At 37.4% G+C, this 27,632-nt stretch overlaps 1 protein-coding gene across 3 annotated transcripts in view; it reads left to right on the top strand.

Annotated features, from left to right (window-relative positions):
- The window catches only part of GRM1 (glutamate metabotropic receptor 1), a 406,154-nt gene that overhangs the window by 29,821 nt on the left and 348,701 nt on the right, over positions 1-27,632 (top strand). For 2 of the 3 annotated variants that reach the window (XM_057528228.1, XM_007171344.2), the window contains exons 2-3: positions 7,642-7,814; positions 9,248-10,265. In XM_057528228.1, coding sequence (XP_057384211.1) covers positions 9,566-10,265 — 700 coding nt within the window. In that variant the 5' untranslated portion in view covers positions 7,642-7,814; positions 9,248-9,565. Of the gene's footprint in view, positions 1-7,641; positions 7,815-9,247; positions 10,266-11,298; positions 11,380-27,632 lie in introns of those variants that run through there. The other variant, XM_057528229.1, reaches the window with a different exon arrangement.

Raw genomic sequence — 27,632 nt, 5'->3', positions numbered from 1 at the left:
CTCCAGAAAATTCTTTTTTTCTCCTTTCCGGTTAATCGCCGCCCCCCCCATCCAAACGTAATTACTCTCTTGATTTCTATTTGTGCAGATAAGTGTGACTATACTTGAACTTTATATAAATGGAATCAAACAGTATGTACTCTGTTGTCTTTTACCTAAAATAATGTTTTTGAGATTCATTCATGTTGCTTCATGTATCTGTAATTTTTTTTTATTATGGAGTAGTGTTCTATTGTATGAAGATATTACAATTTTAAATTCATTCTCTTGTTGATATTTGAATCCAGTTGTTGTCTACTATGAATAAAGCTACTATGAGCATTCCTATAAAAGTCTTTTTCAAACATATGTTTTTATTTCTTTTGGGCAAATATCTAGAATTGAAATTGTTTGATCACAGGACAGGTGTATGCTTAAATTTACAAAAAATTATCAAACTTTTCCCCAAATTTTCTGTATCATTTAACAATTCCTTCAGTATTTTATGACATTTCTGTTTGAGTCGTATTCTTATCGCCATTTGGTGGTTTCAGTCTTCATAATCTTTATAATTTTTACTGTTTCATGTGTGTGAGGTGGTACTTATGAGGTTAAAATTTGTATTTCTCTGATGACTCATTAGTCATGTTGAGCACTTTTTCAGGTACCTACTGACCACTTGTATATCTTTTCTTGTGTGTGAAGTGGCATTCAAGCCTTTTTCTTATTAAAAAAATTGGGTTATTTGTCATTTTATTATAGATTTGTGGCAGTTCTGCAATAGTCTAGGTATGACCTTTGCCATATACATCTCTCTATATATATCTGTCGCATATTTCCCACCTGTAACTTGCATTTTCATTTTCTAGTGATGTATTTGAGGAAGAGAAATTTTTAATTTTGATGAAGTCCAATTTATCAGTTTTTAATTTTATGGTTGGTACATTTTGTGTCCTAAGATTTCTTTTCATATCTCAAAGTTAGAAAGATACTTTTCTTTGTTTTTTCCTTAAAAACTTCTTTATAGTCCAGCAGCTTTTAAACCATTCTTTGTTTCTCATATTGTTCAGGCCCATAATTTCTCTCCAGTTTAGTCAGAGTCACTTTTCCAAATCTTAAGTGTAGTGATGTTACTTATCCTTCATCCACCAATTTCAACTTCCTGAGCGTTATTTGATGCCATCTCTCCAAACTCCCTAACATGGTTTATAAAGCCCTTCATCACGTCTTTCTTTTTTGAAAGACCTGCCTTCCCCTATCCCCACCCTCAACTATTCTTTGCATTAGTTTTGCCAAACGATTTATCCTTCCCTCAAAGCACTACACGCTCTTTTTCTTCTGGGCTATTGCACTTTCCCTGCCTAGACTGTCTTTTTGCCTACTCACTCCCCTCTCCACCTAGGTAACTCCTATTTGTCTCTCACTCGGTTTCCTTTTTTTTTTTTTTAATATTTATTATTTTGTTGGGGTATAGTTGCTTTACAATGTTGTACTAGCTCCTGCTGCACAGCAAAGTGAACCAGCCATATGTATACACATATCCCCTCCCTTTTGGATTTCCCTCCCATCCAGTGTCACTTTCCCTAAGCAGACTTTCCTGATCTTTGAACACTGGTGCCCCTCCCACATGGTCCTAGAGTACATTGGGGTTTCTACTCTTATAGTGGTTTTCACACTATTCTGTACTGGTTGTCACTAAATTCCAAGTTTCTGGAAATCCAGAGCTGTGTCTTGTTCACTATGGTATCTGCAGTACTCAACAGAATTCTTATCACATAAAAGGAGTAACAGAATATCTTAGATGATGGATAGAGCAGGTGAAGATAGCAAATGTGACCCAGTAAACTTTGATTCCTTGAACCCATCATTATTTATAGTAGATATTTGATAACCATTTGATTTGTTTTCCATCTTAGTGTAATATTTTAATACATCAACACATATTCATTACAGAAACTTTAAGAAAGAATACAGAAAAATGAAATTATTTATTATGCCACCTTCTACAGCTAATAACTGTTAATATTTTGATGTAATTTCCTTCTAGTCTTTTTTAGTTGTATATGTGCTTTGCATGCTATTTAAAAATAAAACAAATAGTATATGTAGTTTTAAATTTTAATAACTTTCTTAAATAGCCACTGAAATGAATGCATACACAGATGTGATTAAAATAATGCTGATTTAAAAAGATAGACTTGTATTTTTATATTCAAGAGATTGTTGTTTCCTTCCAAAAGCCAATGATTTTGCAGTTGTTCAAACATTTTTGGAGCCACTCTTCAGAAAGGACTTTAGAACCAAAGAAATATAATTTCTTCAGAATCACACCTGATTTTTTTATTCAAAACTTATCAATTTATTGAACAAATACTTAATGAGTTATAGATACTTTTTTTAGGTTCTGGAGATTCAACTGTAAGCAAGACACAGTTCTCTTCCTTCAAGGATCTTGATTACTTTTTATTATTTAAGAATTTTCATGACAATTTTCCTCTCCCAGAAAATTAAATCTGCATGCAAAGATGATTATTTGCTATGATTAATGATTTCAAAAACAATACATTGCTATTTATTAAGGACTTTCATAACTATTCCAAAATATTTTATTAACTGCATTATAGTTGGATTAAGTCACTATTTTGAAAGTGATCACAGCAATTGTGAATGAGACCAGGTGAAGCACAAATTTTTAAAAAATCAGTAATATTATTTCACAGTATTATCTCATATAAAAGTGCCACATAAGCACTTTTTTCATGATTTCCTTTAGATCTGGAAGCTTTCATGGATAAGTTGAATTTGACATAAATTTTGAAGAAGGACAAATACATATAAAAGAAATGAAAGGTGGGTGAATTTTTTTTGTGGCCTAAGAAGCATGAGCTGAGGCATGGGAAAATGTAAGGCTTATTTGGTTAGAAAAAGTGTGAGTAGGAGAATGGGATGAAGTTTTATCAGTGGCTTTCAACTAAGGGTCAAATTAGAATTAGCTAGGAAACTTTAAAATGTGTCTTTAAATATGTCTTCATTATTCTGATAACCCCTTGGGCATTATCTGAGCCAGAGTCTCTTTCTCTTAGGACTTAGAGAAGGGAAGGGTTGGTTATGAATAGTTACCATATTTTGCTTCTGTGAACCTCTTTCCCAGTCAATGGACTTTGGGTACCAGGTTAAGGAATTTAGACATCAGTCTGTTGGCAACTGGGACATATAAGTTTTGAACCATGCGACTGAAAGGATAAACGCTATGTTTTAGGTAGATCAATATTTTGGTGGTTTGCTTGCTGGATAGCAGCCATGTAGCTTTTTGTTACAGTGAGATGGGAGTACAGCATATTGTTGTTAAAACAGGAAAATAATTTAATTTGTTGTGTTGGTGAAACTGTAGTAAGGTAAAGCCTTTTCTAATGAAGATTTTTACTGGATCTGAAAATTTAGATACTTTTTTTGCTTAATTGTTCACAGTTGACTGTGAGACTGTGCAAGTAGGTTACTGCCATTATTAGAACTGTTATAAAAGATGGCTATTTTAAGCAAATAGAACAATCACCTGTAATGCTTATGCCCTCAACAGATGAAAGGCCCAAAGGAAAGGAATTCAAATTTATTTTCTTTATAACTTAAGCATTTTCTGAGAAGAGAGCCTCAGTTCAAAGCTTAAGGAAAAATGAAGATAAGTAACATTTAGCTCAGTTAATGTAGTCAGTTTCTATAAACTTATGAATTTGGAATAAAGCTAGTATCATGAGACAGTGCTCCTAATTTGTTCACTAAGCTCAGGCAAGGATCAGATTCTTGGTGCCTCAATTTTTCCATCTGTAGGACTGGGATAATATGCCTCTTTTATGCATCTCATGTGATGGTTCTGAAAATCTTTTCAAATGGTTATTCTCAAATCATATAGCCTCAACATTAGATAAGGTTTAGTTTCCATTTATGTATTCTCTTCTTTTTACCTTTATAAAATTTCTAAGTTTTATTTGATATTGGTTAACATATGCAGTACAGTAATGAAAATGATTTCTTCACGCTGGGAACAAATTTTAATACTTCACGTGTAATGTAGTTTGTAGTATAAATATGTTTCTAAATGATTTAATACTAATTAGGCTGGTTACTTGCATTTGAGAAACAGTTGCAAAATAATTACTCTCTCTACATTATATGAAGAATAAATTAGAAATATCAGTAAAGTGCCTGGCTTTGATCTTCTTAAAGAAAGTCATTAAAATGAGGTGATATTTTTAGCGTTCAGGGAGAATGTATCCATTTATTTATTCAACAAATATTTTAGCAACTAGCATCAACCAGATGTCTGTATTGTTTTAGACACTGGGGATACCAAAGGGAATAAAACAGACAGTAATTGTGGCCCTCACTGAGCTTCCAAAATAACTGTGCTTGCCTTATTTGCCTCAATTGTATTTTAATACTTTAAAAATAAACGTTTGGACAGTTGTGGCAGAACAGCATGTGGCCAAATGTATGTTTTCTAGTCCATCCACATTAGTCCACAGAGCCATTGATGAGTTCTAATTGCTTATGGAAGCTGATATTTTTGGTTCTATCTCTGCATAAATGGTTATAGCCTAATTTATCAGGTTAATGAAACAATTGAATATATGTAATAAATTTGGCTTATTTTAGTTCTTTTAAAATATTTTGTTTACTTTTTTAATCAACCATGTTTTATAAAAATGTTTTGAATTTCTGAATGGAAGAGGTTTTATTTTACAATTTGTATTATTTTGGATCAGAGCATGAAGTCAATGAAGATATGGCAATTTCCCTCTTGATTTAAGCAATGTAGATAGCCAAATTGGATAAATAAACTGAAAATTCTCACTGGGGCTTAAATTATCTTGCTGAACCCATGAATTAAATATAAGAATGTAAGAAGTGTCACACTAGATTAAGTCAGTTGTCCACAGAGCATGGTATTTTATGGAGAAGCATGATATTCTCTCCCACAACGCAGATCTACCTTGAACATCCATTATATTCCCTTAGTAATACATTACATATCAGTAAGCGACAAATCAGTTTTCTACAAAGACCTTCTTTAATCCTATTTCTATTTTCAGTCGGTGCTACCTTTTCAGTAGTGAGTTTATTACCTGTTGTGTATACTTCACTTCCATATTCCAATGACTTTGTAAACTTTAGTTTTCAAAATACCCATTAGCATACCCTCAAATTTGGAATATGTGCCTGGCTTATCCCTTCTTTTCTTTCTCTGTCTTTCTTTCTTTAAGCCTTGTTCTTGCTCACCTCTTATTTTTCTCATTTGAAGAGTCTGAATTTTTAACTGATTTCATGTGGAAAACTTTACAACCTTTTGTTCATTTATTATCTAGACCAGCTGCTCTATGATGTTCTTTATGGTGGAGAGCAATGAGAATTGTGCACACATTCCTAAAGAAAATGATCACAGTTTTGTTTATGGGCAATATCTGTTTTATTACCATATAAGGCTAATGAGCATTTTGTTGTCCTTATTGCTATAGCAACGCATTTAAATCATTGTCTTGAGATAGTATGTTGGAAATTCTTCTGCTTGATCTCCAGTATATTTTTTTATTAAATGGATTTCCCAAGCCAAATTACTCCTAACACTTTTTCCCCTGCTGCAGATCACATACTGAATGTAAGATAGTACCCTACCAGCACTGAATAAATATTCATACTGATAGTACTTCTGGATTCATACACTTTAACATTCTGTAATAGAGTAGCTATTGACCTATATTTGTTAATTTGTATGTAATTCATTCTTTTCAGTTCTACTAATAGAACCTTCTCTTACATATCTCCATATGTGTTACATCATGTTTTCCTTGGTAAAGTCTTAATTTCCAGAAATTAAGCATCTTTGGATATGAAGCATGTTTGGATCATCTTGTCTTTTACTTTCTTGTGCCTTCTTCTTGACTGATTTTTGTCTTTGTGCCTTCTAAAGTTTGGTCTTAAATAATTATCAATACATTTAAATGATAATTTCGAATTGACACAGTTGAAGTTAAAAATTTCCTTAACATCTGTCATATATAGTTCATGCATATGCATAAATACTCTATGTTATGATTCACAAGTTGTTCTCTTTAAATTGTTTTGTTTCAGCCAACCTGAATGTATAGTTTTTACTTGGACTATATTGAGAACAAATAAGTCTGAATATTTAATTATTCCTTCAGTAGCAGAATCTTTTCTAACCTATGTCAATGTGGTATATTAAAAATATTTCTTTGAGGAGCATATATTAGAGCTAAATGTGGACTTCAGAGACATTCCTTTTTCTAATCCTGCAAATCATATTTGATGGTTTATATATGCACTGAAATCTTTGTACATTCATTGTATCTATGAAATATTCCAGGAAAATCATGTTTAGGCCTTAACTTACTAGAATAGAGTTATCTAAAATGGAGCTTAAATGGCTAATAGACGAAGTGAGATACTGTGGGACACCGTGAACACCTGTGGCTTGCTCTTAAAGTTGACATCTTCCTAAGGGTACAAGCAGAGAACTATTTTACCCTATGTGTGAGACAGAAACTTACCTCTTATTTTCCTTGAGTAAACATATAGTTACTTCCAAAACTGAGATCTTTTAGGCCTAAAGGATGTGTACCTGGTTCCATGCATTATTTGCTGAAAAAGAAAAAAAATTCCTATACTCTTTAGGTAACTTAAGAAAAATCCAGAAAAATCTGACATTTGGAAAAAAGACCAGAGTCAGAACAAGAAAGAGCTTCTGTTCCTGACTGGAGGCATTTCCTGTCCTGTTTCATGGAACATGCTAAAAAGTTTTTAAAACTGCCTCATGTGGTTTGTCCCCTCCAGCCTGACCTGAGCAAGGCGATTATAAAGGGACCCAAATATGCTGATTTCTGTTCTCTGCACATGGCACAAATAGAAAGCTTTGAGCAAGAGAGGAAAGGCACACTGTCTTTCTCCTCTGAAGAAGCTGGGACACATTCTGCTCAGCCAACATGTTCCCAGAGGAATGTGATTTAACTTCCACTTTTCACACTGTAAGAAACAACACTGTAGACCTCTCCAGGAGGGTGATGGCAGCCTGAGAGGAATTTGGATAAGTGTTTTTCACTCCAGTGTTTTCATGTGATCTGACTCTCATTCTCAATTTAGTTACATCTTGACCTGGAAAATGTAGCCAAGGTTTGCCTCTCTTCATTTGGCTTACCTTGATTCATGTTGTGCCTACCTCTCCTTCCCCTACTCCCACCCCATGCAGCCTCTTCCCCCTTTCCCTTGCAACCTACCAGTAGAGCCTGTATAGATGTCTTCAAATGCATTTACTCTATTTCCCTCAGTAGGGGTTTTACTTCCAGGGAGATAAAATATGTTTGAGTCCCTGAAATACATACAAGGAATATCCACTGTAAAGCAGCCTAAGCCATTCCCCACTCCTTTCTCCAGATCTGACTATTCATATAGCTGGCAGCTTCTTTAAGAACCCTCTAGTAGTAAAGGAATTAATATTCTCCACTTATCCCTAGATTTTATCCCCTCCCCCCTCCATTAAACGACTGATTTTTATGCGTGAGATAATAGACAAGCCTTGGGTGACCTGTTTTTTGTTTGTTTGTTTGTTTTTTTCCCTCCCTCCTCCCTCTTTTTTTCCTTGCGGTAAAATAGTGCTGAAGAAAGAGGGCACTAGTGTACAGCCCAGATCGCATCCTTGCACCGTCTGGATTAGAGCTGAGGCGTCTGCGAACCGAGCTTGGCCGCGGTACTCTGGCCCGGGGACCACAGCGCTGTCTACCCGGACTCAGGTCCGTCTCAAGTCCAAATTCTCCAAGCAGACCCAGGTGAGCAGACACCTCCCGGCGGGGGAACCCACCCACACTGGCAGACACAAGTCCCAGTCTATGGGATTTTTCTCCTTGTCCCAGAGGCATCCTCGATTATGTATGTCTTTTAGTCCTGCTTCCCCGGGAAGCGTCGGGACGCATGGATGCCTGGGTTGTCTTTCCTCTTTTGCCTGCCTCACCGCCCGTGCTCTTGCTCCTCGCCCGCTCCCTTTGCTCCTTTCTCGTCTGACTCTCACCTTGAAAAAGGGAGCTGGAGAGGGACGAGAGAGAGCGCCAACTTCAGCCCCGCAGGAGGCTGAGATTTGGCGCCTCTGCCCCCTAAGTGGTAGGGTTTGAATATACCTGGAGGAGCTCTAGCTGCAAGGCGAAGAGAATGAGGATGGAGGGGTATTGGGGAAACGAGGAGGGGGGGTGTGTGTGTGTGTGTGTGTGTGTGTGTGTGTGTGTGTGTGTAAAGAACGCAGGGAGGGGGGTTGAAAGAGTGAAGTCGGGGGTTGGCGGGGTTGGGGGCTGGGGGTTAAAGAATTGCAACTCGCTGGTCAAAGCGTCCGCAAACGGCCCTGCGGAGGAATGCCTCAGCCGCTTGGCCAAGCACTGTCCAGGGTTCTGAAGGCGGCAGGGCTGAACTGCTGCCGCCAGAGCAACCCGGAAGCTCCCCTCTGTTCCCTTTCTAGCAACTATGCAAAGCCAAAGGTCTGGATTTAGGGAAGTGCAGGGGCCCCTCCATTCCCTCCCTCCATCCTGGGTCGCGGGAAACAAGTTATCTCATCTGTACCCTTTCCCCCTGAACGTCTACAATAAGCTGACTTCTTGGGGGGGGGGGGAGGGGGGATGCACCAAAATCCGACATGCGGAGACTTTACCAGGCGTTGCCTTAGTAACTAATATGGATTTCCTCAAGCTGGCAAATTTATATTTACTACTTGGGTAGTATGTTAGGGTCTTTTCAACCCCTCAAAGTTAAAGTAAAATGTGCACCCCTGGTTCGAGTTTATTTTGAAGTAGCGCTTCCGCCTTCATAATGAAAGAGTTTCCAAATTTCTTCTGGGGAAAGAAGTTGATCTTTTCAAATCCGGAAAGTTCTCTAAGGTCGAAAGACGTAGCTCCTTTTTCTCCCTCTTCCCTCCTCCCCCTCAAGTCAGTAATCGTGAGGGTATTTGGGGACCTGGAAGAGACTTGGAGCTGCAGGAGGGGACGGGTCGGCGAGGCTCTGCGCCTCCCGGGACGGAGGAGGGTACTGGGGGCCGAACGCACCACCTTACGCCTTGACCAGAGCTGCCGCCCAAGCTGTCCCTCCAGCCGCTATCATGATGTCCTTCCAGCCCATATCATGAAATGGACCGGGCAACTCTTAACCAGCACTGACCCCAGAGTTTTGACACAGGTCCTGTAATAACGGAGCTTTGGTTTCCTTCCTGTTTTGCCGGCAGCGTCCAGCTCACCACAGCCAGCCACCACGACTCCCATGGTACCATTGGTCAGTTTACCTGGATGCACCAGTGAAGAAGGGGGACTCGAATTCCCCTAGGGACGCCGCCAGGGCGTAAAGGTGGTCGTGGAGGACCAGGAGGAGGAGGAGGAGGGGAAGGAGGCGGGGGTGCAGAAGCTCAAGTCGTCCGACGAGCGGCATTGGCGAGGGGGGCGAAGCAGGCGTCAGGCGTCGGGTCCGCACTGTGAGCGCGCAGAGCCTGCTGGCTGGACCAGCGTGGGAACGCGGCTGGCCGGCTGTGGACGGCGTCCTCAGCATAATGGTCCGGCTCCTCTTGGTTTTCTTCCCAGCTATCTTTTTGGAGATGTCCCTTCTCCCCAGAGGCCCCGGCAGGAAACTGTTGCTGGCAGGAGCCTCGTCTCAGCGCTCAGTGGCCAGAATGGACGGAGATGTCATCATTGGGGCACTCTTTTCAGTCCACCACCAGCCTCCGGCCGAGAAGGTCCCCGAGAGGAAGTGTGGGGAGATCAGGGAGCAGTATGGCATCCAGAGGGTGGAGGCCATGTTCCACACGTTGGATAAGATCAACGCAGACCCGGTCCTTCTGCCCAACATCACCCTGGGCAGTGAGATCCGAGATTCCTGCTGGCACTCCTCTGTGGCTCTGGAGCAGAGCATTGAGTTCATCAGGGACTCTCTGATTTCCATGCGAGACGAGAAGGACGGGCTCAACCGGTGCCTGCCTGACGGCCAGACCCTCCCCCCAGGCAGGACTAAGAAGCCCATTGCCGGCGTGATCGGCCCGGGCTCCAGCTCCGTAGCCATTCAAGTGCAGAACCTGCTCCAGCTCTTCGACATCCCCCAGATCGCATATTCCGCCACAAGCATCGACCTGAGTGACAAAACTTTGTACAAATACTTCCTGAGGGTTGTCCCTTCTGACACTTTGCAGGCAAGGGCGATGCTTGACATAGTCAAGCGTTACAATTGGACCTATGTCTCCGCAGTCCACACGGAAGGTAGGCATTGCATTTGGGGAAGAAAAGTGCACAGAAAGCCAGGGCATTGCTTGATGTGCGCTTGGGATCATAGTGTTGTTCCTGTTTATTTCTAGCACTGTGGGAAGAGACTTTACCCTTCTCCGTACATGCCCATTCAGGCATTGCCTTGTGTCCTCATCCTCCTATAATTATAGTGTAGGAAAACTGTCCCATGGTGTTTCCGGGGGTAGCAGGAACCAAAAAGACACCAAACTCTCCATGAACAGTGCCCAGTTGTAGTTTTTGGACTTACATATTTGTTTGCCCTGATATTCTGAGTTTGTGTTTATTTGCCCAAGGTGTTATACTACCCTTAAGTGATGGGCTATGATTTTCCAAGCTTAATAGACTAATCCATTGTGAGCAGTTAGAAAAACAAAAAAGAAAAAGCAAACTGCTGTCCTCTAAACTGGACTTGAAAGCTTTATCTTGTCATGAACAGCTGAAGGCGCTTCTTTGTTCTGGTGTGCCCCCTTCTTACACATTCATAACTTACCTGTAAATATTGGATTAATGCAGTCATCTCCCTCAATATATCAGAAACTTATGTTTTAAATTCTGGGGTTCCTTAGATACAAAGGAAAAGTAAATAATTTAAATAGTTTATTATTTTTTTCCTACTTAATATGTTAAAATTGTCCATATGCCCTCACTCTCCCCAAGAATTATCTTGTCTTATGAGCAATAGCACTGATGACCTCTTGGATTTGAATTTTGGTTTCTAGTTTGTTTGTTTTCTAACACAATGACTTTGCTTATTAGAATTTAAAGTTAGACAAATTATAAATTACTAATAAAATGATAGTAGATATCATGTTTAAAATAGCTTTTAAAAGTGAAATAGATTTTACCTGAGGTTAAAAACTTTGATTTATACAGAGTCTTACAGACATGAATTCTCGAATAATTTATTATATATAGATTTTCTTTACTCTTCTCCTCTTACCCTATACTGATTGTTGGATAAAATGAAACTTTTGAGTCATCTACTTTTAACTCCCCCAGGTTTATAGAGAAATTGAGACCCAGGTTACGAATTAATGTCCAGGACAATTCACGTGTATATGCTGGCATATGGAAGAGAATCTTAAAGGTATTGCTGCATTTATATTTCTTAATATCAAATTATTAACAGAAAGGCCATAGGTATGACTTCACGTTCTTTTAACAGTTACACAGTATTCAGTTGCTGGTGTGAAGTCTGATACAGAAATTAAGAAGCATTCTTACTGAAATGGTGATATGGTTATGTTAATGAAAACTGATGCTTTAACTTTAAAGGGAGCAGAGTTTTTAGGACAAACAAAAATTGTGTAGAAATTTCAGACTTTGATTTTGGAAAAAAACAAAACAAAAAACCTTCCTGTTGCAGTGTTGTGAGTTCTAAAAACTGACTCCTATTTCTGAATCTTGATTTTTCATAGTGAACTGCCTACCTCTTTTTCAACAAAATTGCATATTACTCTTTTAAGACACAGATTTAAGTTCAGATTTTAACTCCTTACATTTTTATGGTTAATGTTAATTTCCTACATTTTTTTGTTTAGTATAGTTTCCTCCAGTGCTTAAATGGACCATCATTAAATGTTTTTTAATGGAAAGCACAAGTTAAAAATGTTAATTTCCTACATTTTTTTGTTTAGTATAGTTTCCTCCAGTGCTTAAATGGACCAACATTAAATGTTTTTTAATGGAAAGCACAAGTTAAAAATGTGTTAATTATCAGCATTAGAGCGATCTCTCTAAAAGGGAATGGCAAAAAGTAGATTGAATGTGATTATTTAATTATTTAATAGTTCTCCCTCAAATGAGCTAGGTAATTGATTATAGATATTAGAAGTGTAGATACCTCCTTCAAGAAGAAGTAATACATCATTTTTACAAGGTAGTTTTATTTTCTATATTTTATTATGTCATTTTATTTTGGGGGTGGAGAGGAGTGGAGAAAAGATTCCCCCTCCCCCCTTCAATATGTTTTCCAGTTGCATCCTTTTGCTAAAAATAATTGCTAATAGTGCTTTCTGACAGCTAGAGTTGTCTTTTTGGAAAATTAATTGTACTTGTGTTTACAAATTTTGTTGAGGAAGGGCTGATATTAAAATTCCACCCTTGTGTTAGTTTGGATTACTTTGTTCCCTTCTGCCTTCTGACTTGGGTTGTGTGGCAGGGATAATGTCCGATAGCATTATAGTAGTTGATTACAGACTAGATTGTGTTCATAGAACAGCATCAGAGCTAACTCTGGTGTCTGTTTTATTACCAAGAAATGATGCCATTCACCTTGCCTTTTATATATATCTTATTTCTTCTCAAAGAGAATTTGTTTCCTCTCTTATTAGATATAATTCTGTGGAAACTAAATTGCTTTTATTTTCTTCTATCTGCAAAGAAATATAACAGTGTCCTTTGTATAAGCTCCAACTGAAAATTTATTTTTTCTGAGGTTCTGCCCTCCTGCTTCTCAGGGACCCATAGTGTACTGGCCTGCAGGCACTTTCTTGCATCATCTAGTAATTTTCCTGTCTTCAGACTGATGGGGTCACCTACTGGTGACAGTTCCCTGTCAAAAAGCAGCTAAGACCACATATCAGTGTTGTCTCTGCCATCTGGGCACTATTCAGGAAGGAAGCTAGATTGTCTGGATATTAGCAATTTGGAGTTTAGAAATTCTGGGACCTCCAGTGACCTTCACCTCTCCTTTCCAAATTAGCCATTCTCTAGTCAGTTTATCATCACAGTTTCTTTTATTAGAAGTTAGCCTAGTATAGTTAACATCGAAAGTAATAGGTGACTAGATTAGCGTACCTTCATTTCTATGGTTAATGTTGCTTGACTTTAAAACCATAGATGGAGCATCCTATTCTTTCAACAGTTTTATATCCCTTTATTATTTTACTTTATATTGAAGTTAAGCTTGGAGGTGTTTTCTGGTTTTGTTTTAATCAGTTAGAATTCACTTGTTATATTCTTTTACATACTTTTCAATCTTCTGCCACGTCATTTGTGCCACACTTGTCCTCTTGTCAAAGCTGTCAGTTTACCTGACATAAAAAGAGGATCAATTCACATGAAGTTACCAGCAACAGGCTCTCCAGAAAATTTTTCAGGATTATTTCCTGAGAGGAATATTGAATTAGGATCTGTCAAAGGGAGGGTACTGAAGCAACAGAGCCTTGTCCACAAAGAAAAATCGAGTGCACTTTGGAGCAAGCTGCTCACCTGGCATGTGTCTTTAACTATGCTAATCATAGAATACAAATATAGCCTACTTCTGTGAAGAATATCTCGGCCAAGGACATTGTATTCCATCCTTCTGATAAAATGTAGATTCCCCATCAAAAACCAAATTTATCATTTCAAAAAATTGTAGAAAACAATACTTAAAAAATAATTCTAGTTGATTAAATCAAAGCTTTGGATGAGTCCAAAAAGATTATTCTTTGAGTTTGTAGCTTCAGAAAGTTAAGTTTTTGGATTGAATACATTTTCATTTGTTTTACACCTTTCTCCCTTAATATTTTGTCTCATAGTGTCAGAGGAGTATATGATAAGGGATTTAGTGATGCTGCTGTATGCTTTTGTTTACAGTTATGTTTTCATTGTGGTGCACCTTTTTTTTTGGACGTTTGCTTACACTTTACATGAGATTGGCCTTCTTTGGCTTCTTTTCAAAATCTGATCTTTTTCTTTTTAGAAGCTTTGCTCTATTTGATATAAAACACTCTAAAAGTCTAAAGGCATCAGAGGAAAATCCTCCTAAATCATAAGAACATCAGTTAACTATTACTTTAGCTAATGCAATTACATATAAGAATTTTATTTCTAATAAATATCATATTTTTCTATATATGCACCAGAAAATTTCTTTATACCATTCTTATCTCGATTCCAAACTATTTTCACAGTAAGTCACCTTAATAAATGTTCTGTTTGATCACAATATAAGGAGTAGAATGTCTTGAAAGGTTATTTAGGCCAACCAGTTAAAGATGCTTAAAACACCATTATTACATCTTTGCCCAGAAGTCGTTCCCATATGCTCTAAGTTTCCTAATTATGATTAGGATTTCTAATGAGAGTTGGAGAATATACAACTTAAATTCAGAGGCAGAATTTCACCTATTAGTCAGTTTTTCTATTTAATGACCTGACTCCCTGAAGTTTCTATCGACTACTGGGAATCATCCAAACAATTCAAATTTCTCTTCCATGTGATATTTATTGTCAATGAACTCTCTCTCTTTTGTGCTGTACCTCACCAGTTCCTTCACTCATATATTCTAAGTTTTAGTTCCCTTATAATCATAGATAACTCAAGTAGATCTTAGATAAGTTATTATCTAAAAGTCTTTTTAAAAATATGAGCTGATACTAGGCTACATCGCCTTTCTTTTATGCTTGGGTAATTTTTAATATTGTTATTATTATTATTATTCTAAGAGGAAGACTTTGTTTTTTGTTTCCTTTTAAATGTAGAATTTTTAGCTTAAATCTGCCTTATCAATAAGTTGTGGGACTTTGATTACTTAATTCATCTTAGCATCCCAGCTTTGTGTCCTCAAGATTTGACTATATATGATAAAACTGAGTAAGAGAGAGTCAAGTGTAAATTCCCATAGCCCATTACCAGAAAACTACTAATCTGGGTGGTCACTCAGCCTGTTATGAATTTCCTTGACAGTAAGTTTTTTCATTACATACTATACCACTTTATAGATAAATAAATAAATAGCATAAAAGTAGAAAAATTATCACAGCACATTTACAACTCTAGTAAAAAATTTACTATCCCAAAAACTGTTTATAAGAAATTTGAAGACTTGGTCTCAGTTACTAAGTTCTTTACACTCTAAAGGGATTACAGTTTGAACACATGTAAAATGAGTAAAAACAAATGACTACAGTATAGACATTTAGAAACATGAGTTTATATGTGTTTAGGGAACACTGAAAGAAAATATTGGTGAGTGTAATTAGCTAGAAAAAAGCTGGAGAAAAGGGAATTTTGATTAGTTTTTTAATATGGCATTTGTAAAAGATAAAAGCAGTAGTAAGAATGTCCCCATGGGGAATGAAATAAGCAGGTCTTCTTGGCTGGAGTGGAGAGTGTGGGCCGGGAGCTAATAATAAAGATAGCAACTCAAATGTGGGTTCTTATATTCTGTGATTCCATGACTGTTTATCGATATGAAGGACAAATAATGGAGAATCTTGAAGCATGAGGCAAAGAGTTTTGATTTCAAGAAAGAAATGTCAAAGCAGAGTTTGATGTGATTCAAAGATAATTAAAAGAAAGTGAATTCTTACTGAAATGCATAGGGAAGATACATTGGATGGAGAGGGAGAAAACTAGCCATGAAAGTTTATGTTTGTAGAATTCTAGGTACTAGGCTGTTAAAATAATTAGGAAGAATAAAAGTACTTCAAAGGAATACTTTATAGGAGAATTCAATGTACCAAAGAGTTAGAGACAAAGAGTCAAAGATATCTTCAGTTTTGCAATCCTGAAGGGCCAGGAGAATTTTGGTGTAATTAACAGACCTGCAATAAGTAGGTTTTAAAATCACGATTCTTTATGTTTAAACAACATGGACTTAGATTTAATATGTTCAACTTGATGTGAACTTTGGCTAAGAACACATACATTACTAGCAAGAGTGGGTGTCTGGACAGAATAAATCCAGGCACAGTCATAAGTTACCCTATTTGTGATTTAAAAAAAGTGTTCGCATCCTACCTTGTTTACCGAGAACCTTGATTCTCTTGACTGACTAACCTGGGTACTTGAGAGTTGACTTCTTTAAACTCCAACCTTTTACACTTTAAACATGTTACAAGGTGGTCTTTGCAAATTATATTATATAGTTCCCTGGCATCTTTTAAAGAGAGTGCTGAATTTAATAGGAACTTTTCTGGAATATACGAAGTAATCATTGTGAATGTCAACTGTTACATATGCTGGGATACAGTGGTAATCTTGAAGCCTGTTGAAAAACATAAAACCACTCACTCTTATCAAAAATGGCCTAGATTGTCATACTTTTGAGTTTCTGTCTTTGTTATTTTTTCTATATTGACTAGACTTATTAAGCCATTTTCTAAGTTATTTAATCAGTATTTAGTTAACAGGTTCTATGTACAAAGGTGAAATACAAAGATGAAAAAATGAGACACCTTTATTATTTTGAGAAATCTTGAACTCTTCTTGATTCTTCTGCCATACCATCAATCACCCTGTGACTTCATTTGCTTTGGAACAAATTTTACAAGTAGCTGGCCTGCATAGGGTAGATGGTGATGGCAACTTCTATTTTGTATTTCTATCATGTGGCTTGGCAGTTGCCATTCCTCTTTAAACACTACAATTTTTTCTCCTGGTGATCTATGGAGCTAATATATAATGATGGTTTTATGGATTTTTAATAACTTTCTGGGAGGTGGCTGGAGTGGTGTCATCATAAAGAAATTTGTCAGAAGCCATATTTTCAGCATGCCCTATAGTGAGACCACAGAGGGCTGGGAAACCATAGCTGAGGACACAATAGTTTAGTAAGCACCTACAACCACTGAAAAAATCAGCTCCTAGTGCATGCTGTTCTGATATTATTTTGGAAGCAACATCTCAGTAGGAGAGGTTGTCAGTTTTCAGAGAAGCTGTAGTTGAAAATCAGAGTCAGGCTGAGACATAAAGTCTTGTCAAAATGATGTAGCTGTCTTATCCATCAAAGAGCTATCATTAGATTTTAAACTTACATAGAAATATTTATGTACTTTATGTGTGCAAGTTCTACTAATTTTCATGCTTAATTGTCTTCTATAAATGTCTACATTTTAAATTTTAATTTTCATGAAAAATTATAATTTTAGTTTTCTTCAGTCTCATGGGAAGTTTTGCTTTCTTAAACTTAAGGCATTGTGGTACCAAATACAGCATTAATGTTTTTATGAAGAGTATTGGCTCAAGCAGAAACTTGGTGATCAGAAACGATCATTTATCGAATTTAGGATCATCTATTTTAATTACTTCATGGCCAACAAATTGAAGATTCAAGGCAGTTATCTAAATGATTCAGATAAAAGCCTTAATTGGCAACTGAAGGACAAGAAGATTTTGGGGAGCATTTCTTTTTTTGCCAAGTAACTTATTTTGCTTTCTAATGAAGACATGACCTTTTATTCATTGATAAATTCATGCATCTGCTATGTGTCAGGCATTGGTCTTGGCACTAGGAACACATAAATTAAAAGAATAATAATAAAAATTATTATTATTATTTCATTACTGTTATTATTATTGTCCTCAAGGGTACTATAGTCTGTAGGAAGAGACATAGAAATATATAGGTAGTTAAAGGCTTACGGGTTACAGAAAGTACATTTAATCACTTAAAAGAATAAATACATAAAAGACTATGGGAAATAATATACATTCATCTCAGTTTTATTTATAAAATGGGAATGATAATCACTACCATGTTATTTACTCACAGCAGTGTTTCAGAGAACAAGGAAACAGTATGTATAACTAGCTTTCATTTGCTTTTATTAAACTGCCATCAGTTAGCCCTTCTTAGCTGATGAAAGTTGAACACGTACATGAAATCAGTTAATAAGGTGAAGACTTTTGAATCTAAAACTTAGTAACATAAAATAAAAATGCAGTTCATGGTTAAGATAAAAGTTCAGCTTGTGCTATAGGTTTTAGGAACCTTTCTCATGTTGCAAATGAGAAAACAAAGGCCCGGGGAAATAAAATGACCTGCCTAAGACCATAACATTCATTAGTAACAAAGCCAGGACTTATTCAAATTTGTGTTAGATACTTTCCTAACCCAAGGATCTATTGATTGTTTATTTTTAAATCACGTGGGCCACCCACATGCAGTCCTCTCTCCTGTGAGGTAGGTTTATATCATCTGGCCCAGCTATGTTCTTCCCAACATTGCTGCAGTCATTTAGCAGCTTGCAAGAGACTCTTCTGTCACTGAAAACTCATTCTCACTGCTGAGAGTCTTCCTTTCAATACTCTTGGGTGATTCCAGCATTCATGTGTGTGACCCATTGATACCTGCCCTCATAGGTCGTTGATCTCAACTCTGTGTCCTTCACCTTCACTTCAGCAGCCCACCCACTCTGTCCACAGTCTGGCACCTTGAACTCACCAAGAACTCATAGCTCTGTTCTCTTAAACACCAAAAAGCTCTTGAACAATACAAGCCTACTTAACTTCTCTTGCTTCCAACTCACCTGCTCTCCACATTCCCCTGGAAAGTCTGCGTCAAGCATTTTCTCATTTGATCTGATTCTTCCCTGGATCTGAGCAACTCTACCTCTATATTTGTGCTTGTTACCAACTTGAAATAAAGGTCCTTTCTCAGAAAAAATGAATTTCCAGCTTAAAGTGTCTACTCCACTTGAAACTTTAGTTGAGGAGATTATAAATATGTCATTTCCCCCCCAGCTCCTTCAGTGCAGAAAAATAAAGACCGCAAAGGAGGACTTTTTTTTTTTTTTTTTTTTTAAAGAAAAGAAAGAAGGAAACATTCTATCCCTGTGAGGTCTGTGGTCAAGAGTGGGAGATCACATTCACTCAGACAGCTCTGTGGTACCATCTCTATAACAAGTAACCAGGGGTGCTGAATAGTGAATAAGGATGCGAAAATTAAAAAAGGATGGGCAGGGGTGGATTCCAGGGGTCAGGGATAGGACTGACCCAAAGTTTCATGGAATCAACCATGTTTAGAGAGCCATCAGGGTAAAAATGTCCAAAAACAATCCCTTAAGGTTATTGTGCAGATGAAATGAGACAGTTCTGTGTATAGAGCTCAGTAAATGTCAGATCTCATTATTCTTACCAGGCCATTGTAACCTTAAATAAGAAGATGTCCTTAGTGCAGGAGAGCCTGTATGAAGTAAATACAGGAATGTCTTGGGGTGAGGTTGTGCAAATAGAGAGAGAAGGGGTATATCTTGCTAATTTGCTAACTCTGAGCAGCACATTCATCTTCTTATTCTCTTCCTTCATAACAATTGCATCCATAGCAAGTAGCTCTAAGTGAAAGCTCTTTGGTTGTATAGCTTATTCTGCAATTATTGCTGGATACACTGAGGCAGTTTCCTCTGTTCTTTTTGGTACTCTAACACATTATATAATTTGTACATTATAAAGGATAGAACAAAAAATATCAATAGACAAATTGCGGGCAGTATGTTCAAGAGGAGAAACTGTTTACAATAGAATTTAACAGGTGATTCGAGGATATAGAAACAGTAGAAACAAATTACAATAAACAAATAATATCACCTTTTCCTGGATAAATAAATATACAATGTATATTTTCACTTTTTGGTCAACAGGTATTACACTGTTGGGAAAAAAGACATTTTCAAATCTCTATTTTAATTAAGTAAATGTTAGTGAGCATCTTCTCTGGGCCAGGCCCTCTGCTATAGTCATTGATGACCAGAGGTAGATGAACTATAGGTAATCCCTCTATCAGGAAGCTCACCATATGGTGATTACCATTCAGTTTGATAAGTGCAACCATAGGAGTAGGTATGAATTAGAGAGGTGACAGACAGAGATGTGACCAGCTTTCTCTGGGCTAGGGAAAGAAGTGAGGAAAACCACATAGAAGCTTCCAAAGGAGGTGACATTTGAAGTTCACTTCGTTAGAGGAATCAGAGGAGGACACCGAGAATTGTAAAAATATTGATGAAAAAACTAAGTATGTTCAGGAAACTCTAAATATATCTCTAATTCTGGAATATATGTTCAGGGAAAGGAGTGGGGAAGGATCAAACTGAAAATGCAGGAAAGGCTGAGGTCATGAATGGACAGACTTGATAAGCCAAGGAATTTAGATTCTATTTTGTAAGTTTGGTAAGCCAGTGAAGGATTTTAAACAGGGAGGAAACATGATCAGATTTATATATTGGAAAGGACATCCTGAAAACTTTGGTGAGGACAGATTACGAAAAGGTGTCAGTTTAGAAGTTAGCACACAAGTTGACAGGCCATTGGTAGTTGGGGGAGTGATGGAGAAAAAGCAGTTTAATCAACTTATTCAAGATATGATAAGAGCTTTACTAAAGGAAGTGTCAAAGGGAATGGACAGGAAAGAATGGATTTGACAGCCATTTAGTAGGGAAATTAGTATTTAGTGACTGATTGGCTCTGAGGATCAAGGAGAATGTCTAGAATGACTCCCATGTTTCCATTTTATACAACTAAATAGGGAATAAAAAGAGGAAGCACAGATTGGGAAAACATGAGTTTTAGACTGGTTCAGTATGAGGTATCTATGGGACAATAAAGTTGAGTCATCTCATAGGCCAAATATCTGAAAAGGGAGGTAGATTTGAGATTTGTCAGAAAATGACTGTGGCTAATACCACAGGAGTAGATGAAATTGCCAAGGGAGAGAATATGAGTGAAAAGAGAAGAGAGCTAAGGGCAGAACTTTGAGGAAGGTTAAAATGAGGAAGAGGATCCAGAAAAGGGATGGAGAAGGAACAGTTAGAAAACTAGGAGGAGAAAGAGGAAGAACCAGGAGAGAACTAGACATCACAGAAGCCAAGGGAGGAGAAAGTTTCAAGAAGAAAACAGTGACAAATATCACTGAGCTGACAGGGAAGGGAGGGTTACTGAAACAGTGCTCCATACCAGTAACCTCTAATTCCTCTTAGCTTCTGCCCTTCAAGAATCCCTTAATTTCTAAACCCATCGGAAGGGCAAAGGCCAGGAGGAAGTGGAGGCTGCAGGTATACACCATTGTTCCCAGAGACTGAGAAGTGAAATTGAGAGATAGGATGGTACCTAGACAGAAATGCACTTCCAAGTGAAAACATTCTCTGGGATGCAGAAGACTTAAGCAGTTTTAAAGGATGATGGAAAAGAATGGTAGAAAAGGAAAGTTTGAAGATAATTGATGAAGCAAAGTTGCTGAGGAGGCAAGAAGAAATCATTGCTGGGCCACACGAATGGGAGAAGTCTTTCCCCTGGGTGATGGTACTGTTAAGTTTGGGGAAGGAGAGAAAAGAAGGGGCAACCTTTGTTTTCTCAATTATTCAGTGAGGCAGATGGAAAGGGATAGGGAGTAGGTCAAACACAAGTAGAGCAAATTTTTAGAGGACCCAATTGTTACTAGAAACTACGAATTTCTAGTAGTGTCAGTTTATACTGTTTTGATATTCTTTCCAGTAGTGTATAAGCCCCAGATACAAGGGAGGCGTCTCAGCTTTCATAGCAGTTCATTAACTTGGCCACCTGCTAGCCCAATGTCCAAAACACCAGAATATTTCTCTAGTTAATTACATAAGATACCAGGTGATCACCAGAGATCATAGCCTAGAATTATCCTTTATCCAGGTCCTGTCACAAGGCCAGATGAGGGAACTGTAACTTAAAAATATTGTCTAAGAGATCATTATCAACCACTTTGCATAAATTAGTTTTCCAGAATACCAAATACCTAACTCTATTTACTCTTCCTAAAGAATTGCATTTTCTAAATTGCATTTTAATACTGTCCCTTTTCATTTCTTAAAGGTCAGAACAAGAATTGGAAATGTAAATAATGCTTTATAATTTTCACATTTTTTGTTGTTGAAGATATTGATTATTATGTTGTTCAATGCCCCTTGTATAAAGTCCGTTAACAATTCTTTTTAGACTTTAAATATGATGAAACAATTTCTCTCTTGAAGAACTGGCATGTTTCTTCTTAAATGGTAATGAGAGTATTGCGTTTTCCCTTTTTCGCTTTGCCTGCCAGGAAGCTCAAACCTAAATTTGATGCTCAAGCACAGAAAATGTTTAGTTTATCTGCGTGGATATTAGCGTCTTCCACCTTACCTCAACAGCATTATTTTTTACTTTCTATAATTGCAAAACCCCTCAACTCCATTTTAAGAGGAATGAGGATATTAATACACACATGTATAAATGAAAGTGCCTCTAATGTAGATACAGATCCCTACTGAAGTTTCTGTATGTTATGAAACAGACAGTAATAGAGGCTGAGAGGTTTTCTTCAATGTAGAAGGTCGGGAGGTTATGTTACACTCATAGCTGAATATGCGAAAGTTGGAAGAAAAATTTCTTGTATGTTTAGTGTGACAGAAGAATCTTTGAGCGTTGATCATAGACCAGAGGAGAATCATACTCCTTCAACTTAGTGAAAAAGGCCTTCCTCTGGCTCACGGATTCTCTGCTCACTGCTGTCTTTTCCTTTTTTGGGTCTGTTCTGGGTCTGCTCAGTGGCCGTGCTGGGGTATCTTGCCCCATTTTGGCAGGGTGTGTACTGTGGGTGAAACATGCTCTCTCTTTTCCGAGGTCAGCGCTGAGTAGGGCTGCTGTGCCTCTGTGAATTTTCAGGAGCCTCCTTTCCTGTTCTCCCCTCTTCTTATTCTTAGGAAAAGATGAATCTGTTCATAAAGTGACTGTTCGGTGACAGATGGATAGGCAGCCTGCTTTCTACCCACTTCCCAACTTTTCCTGGTGTTCTCATCATGTGCCTGCCAGACCTTAATTCCTTGGGAAACTAAGCTTGATGTAGGATGAGACATCCAAAAGACCCTATGTCTCTTATACCTGTTAGGGAAGATGGTCATTTAATCACAGTGTAGAGGGAGGCCCTACGCATTAATATATGTGAAGCATGAACTACCCTTTGTTTTTGGTTAGCTATGGTAGATTTGAAACCGTGAAAAGGCAAATTTCATTTTTTCTTCTATGTTGGTACATGCCAAAGGAAAGCTTAGTATGTAATATCCTTGATCTGTCATTTTAAAAGTAAAATTTTACTTGAAAAGAAGCGACTTCTTAAAAATAAAAAACAATATTGAGTGAATGATTACTTTTTGAAGTGCTTATATTCTCCTTTTCAGAAGATTATTTTTAGGCTCTCCTAGGTGCAGAAGCATGCACTAGAGCAGTGCTTCTCAAACGTTAGTGTGCATACAGATCACCTGCAAACTCGATAAATTGCAGATTCTGGTTCAGGAGTCCTGGGATGGACCTGAGGGTCCGCATTTCTACTAGGCTCTCAGGTGGTATTGATACTGCTGGTCCATGTACCACAATTTGGGTAGAACCTCTGGAAGCCCCTTCTGATAATATATACATTTTATGCTAGTGCACTGTGATGGTTTATGAATTATTTCCTTCAGAGTCATTTATACATGTCTCAAGGCAATACTCTATGCTCCTGAAACAGGCAAAAAATGGCTTTTAAAATGTACATATTTAGAAAATGATACTAAAGATATTTATCTATTCATTTCTTACATTCAGTGATTTTTAGAACTATGCATTAACTAGCCTGAGTAATTGCTGAATGTAGCATTGTAGTTAATCAAATTTCTCGTTACATGTATGCCTTCTCCTACTAGAATATTCTGCCCCAATAGAATATATCCCCTGATGGAAGGTAAATTTTTGGAGTGTGGGTTCTTTGTTTTGTTGTGTTCACTGATGTATCTCCAGCAATTAGAACAGTGCCTTGCACACAGCCGACACTCAATAAATATTTGTTTAATTGAATTAAGTGAGGAGGGTTGTTTCAGTCCCTTTTTCTGCCTTAGTAAGAGGTTTGATGATTTAAGAGCTTGCAGGGCTTCACATCATTTCTCATTGCCTAGCCCTATCAGTGTAAATGAAACAAGATAGTAGACTGTTCAGTTTCCAAGGACCAACAACCTTGAAAGTGTTTGGTTGTTACTAAATTCTTCATAAATAATTTTTCTTTTTGTTCGCTTCTTTCTTATAACAGTGGAATAAAGCAAAGAACATATCCAATTAATTGCATGTTTCTTGGGTAAACTCTTCTTTATTAATATCCCTCTTTGCCTTTCACCTTTCTAATTATTAAGGAAAATCACTACATTTACTGTCAATTAAAACTCTCAAGTTGTTATATTTTTCTCATTTTCTTCCTTTTTATGAATACTGGTGTCCAGTACTAATATTCCCTGTAGCCCCCACATGCAGTAGGAAGTGTACTGAGTGGGAGGAACAGGGTTTGGTCTCACTTCCTCCATCGGCTACCCATGTGACTTTGGACAAGTCAACAAACCACTTTAATTCTGCATTCTCATCTGTAAAAGGTCAGGCATGCCTTTCCTCTAGGCCTCCTATGAGGTTCATATGAACTGATGTGGAAGTGCTTTTGAAACTGTAAAGTTTCATATAAATATAGCTAGTTGCGTTATATTATACCATAGCTTATATTATTATTTTCTCCCTTTAATTATTAATAACTGCCTCCTGGCTCCTGCTTTTCCCCCAAAGTTATAAGCAATCACTTCTATTTAGCATTTATTTAGAATGATAGAGTTTTCATTGAAGGAAACATTTATCTAAGTCCCTGATTTGAAAAGAAAAATTAGATGACTTACCTGAGGTTGCATACAGAGGAAAGACTTTCACTGCAGCCCAGCTTTTGCTCTCTCTAAGCCCTGAATCATCTCCAAATCATTTACCTTCATATATTCTGCCTACTCTCTAATTTTCTTCCATCCTTAATCTTTCTCTTTTGCCTTGAAGGGCAAGTGTCAGCTTTATATCAATAAGCCAACCAGTTCATTCACTTATTCAACAAATAAAGATCCTACTAATCATCCGGCAGTGTGCTAGGCATCAGGTATCAAAAATGAATCCAGATTTCAGATGTTAAGTTTGGTGACGTAGGGAAACATCCATAATAAATTATCAGCTATTTTATTTATAGTAAAAAAGATATATATAATATATATTCATATTGTTATACAGTAAAATAATATTGTCTGTGTGTCCAAACTTTATGGATATTCTGTAGCTCCTGCCATTGCTTATGGTCCAGAAGGAGAGATAGAGAAATAATTATTGCCACATCAGTGGGGCATGGATGAGAAGAGGATGAGGGGAGGGTGTGGAGTTGTGGAAGAGTTGATTTGAACATTAGACCCAGGTGTCAGAGTGCTGAGAATGTCAGAGTTTGAATTTGTCTTCCACCTGTTAATTTAGTCAAATAGAGTGGACCCTCTTTTGCAAATTTCTACCGAAGAATGATGGATAGGGACTTATTTTTAACTTTTCCTGCCCACTCATTTTTCTGGTCCTTTTCCCCTCCTTTAGGCATTTGTGCTAGAAAGTGATACCTTTGCAGGGAAGCCACCTTCTTTGTCTGGCAATATGTCATTAATCATACAGTCCATTTACATTTTCTTAGCAATATAAATATTTGATTGTAAGAAGAATGCATTGCAACGTTTTACAGCTAGAGATGCGGCCTCTGTGGACATGTGGGCCGCCTCTCAGTGAACCAAAAGGCATATTACAAGCTGGTTTCTCAGCTGTGAAATGCCACTACTTAGGTCATATGCCTCAGTTAAAAAAACTGCCAGGAGTAATGCCTTCTTCTTGGCGGAGAGGCGTGCCACCTGTCACCCAAAGCTGCCGTCCCCTCTGGCATCACGCACGGATAACTTTGATTCACTTCGGCATATGGGGAGGTTGTGTTCTCTGCCTTTTGCCGCATATTTCTCCGTGGTATTTATCTAAGGTAGAATTCACTCTGTAACTCATTGGATTGAGGATTATTGCCCATCCATATAGGGGCCAAATCTTAAACTAGAAGAATAGTTGTAACCTTTGGGAATAGCACTTGATGAAAAATGTGAATTGTCTTACATGTGAAAGATGGCATATGCCAGGCATATTTCCATATGACACCCAGCCCTGAAGCCACCCTTGTTGACATGACAAGATCACACCTTATGTCACTCCTTAATAATGCAAGGATTCCCGGAAATTGGCCTTAGAGAACACACATTCTGGATCCACTAGAGATATTGTCCCATAATTCTTAAGGCAAACAAAGCAAGAAACATAATTCATATCTTCACAAGCAGATAAAACACTTTTTACAGCATTTACCTTATTTTAGATTTCCTCCATACCTCTGTAAGGTCTGACAGGGTGTCAAGCACCAAGTAAGTACTTGATTAATACATGTTGAATGAAAAACCAAATGGTGGTCTGTTACAAGGTAATCTAATTGGCATTTGGGCTGGCCATGATACTGGAAACCTTTGGCTTCCTATTTCTCTAAGAAGGATATATTGAAAAACCAACAATGCCTTACTTTTATGAAGAGATATAGGTTCCTTCTGCCATAATAGTGCCACCTTGACACAAGTGTCATACTTAATAGTTTACAACATGTTTTCTCTTGCATTTTTGAGTGGTTCAAGAAAAAACTATATTAAAATGCATATCTTCCAAAAAATTTTCAAATATAATTCCTATTTTGGGGCATATCTTTTTTTTTTCTGGGTTGAATTGTATCCCCCTCAAAAGTCTTGAATCTTAATACCCAGTACCTCAGAATGTGACCTTAATTGGAGATCAGGTCTTTGCAGAGATAATCAAGTTAAAATGAAATCATTAGGATGGGCCCTAATCTGATATGATAGATGTCCTTATAAAAAGAGGAAGTTTAGATTTAAAGAGAGACAGGCAAACAGGGAAAACACCGTGTAAAGATGAAGGGAGAGTTCAGATGATACATTTACAAGTTGAGAAATGTCAAAGATTGCCAGCTAGGAGAGAGGCATGGAACAAATTCTCCCCCATGCCCCTCAGAAGGAACCAACCTTGTTGACATCTTAATACTGGACTTAGAATAATAGATTTCTGTTATTTAAGCCACTTATTTCATACTTTGTTACAGCAGCCCTAAGAAACTAATACAGTTCTCCTCAGATTATCATAAACCTGGTTTAGGTTTAGGTACTTCCTGAATGTGCTGAGAAAAGTTAGTCTTTATGGTACAACTGATGCTCATCTGGTTTATAGACTGTTAGTTGCTTAACCTTTAACCTTCTCCCACCATCTGACCCACTGCCTTCTACTCATAAATAGTAATATGACTTAGATGTCTGTTATTATTGAAAACTAATAACAATGCCAGTACCATTGATCGAGCATTTATTGTGTGCCAGGCACTGTACTGTGATTTTATGTATATTACTTCATTTGATCCCCCTAATAATCCTATAAGTTAGGTACTGTTACTATTCTGGAAAAATGAAAAATGTCTTTCTGAGTCACACAGGTGAAAATGACAGACACAGGGTCAGAATGAGTGAGTGAGTCTCATTCCAAGTGTCTGACCACTATGTAATCTGTATGACAAGGCGCTATGGTACGTAACAGGCTTATGACTTTTGGGCTAGATATTGTCAGCATTTGAATTCCTACTTAAATGAGTAAGGAAAATGTAAACAACCAGAGCCTAGACTGTATTAGTATGAGTCAGATGATATCTTTAAAAAAATCAGGTCCTCGAGTCATGTTGTATC

This window comes from Balaenoptera acutorostrata, chromosome 14, assembly GCF_949987535.1.
Source record: "Balaenoptera acutorostrata chromosome 14, mBalAcu1.1, whole genome shotgun sequence".
Classification (NCBI taxonomy): domain Eukaryota; kingdom Metazoa; phylum Chordata; class Mammalia; order Artiodactyla; family Balaenopteridae; genus Balaenoptera; species Balaenoptera acutorostrata.
Note: the sequence above shows the minus strand (reverse complement) of the source record. Positions and strands in the feature narration are given on the sequence as shown.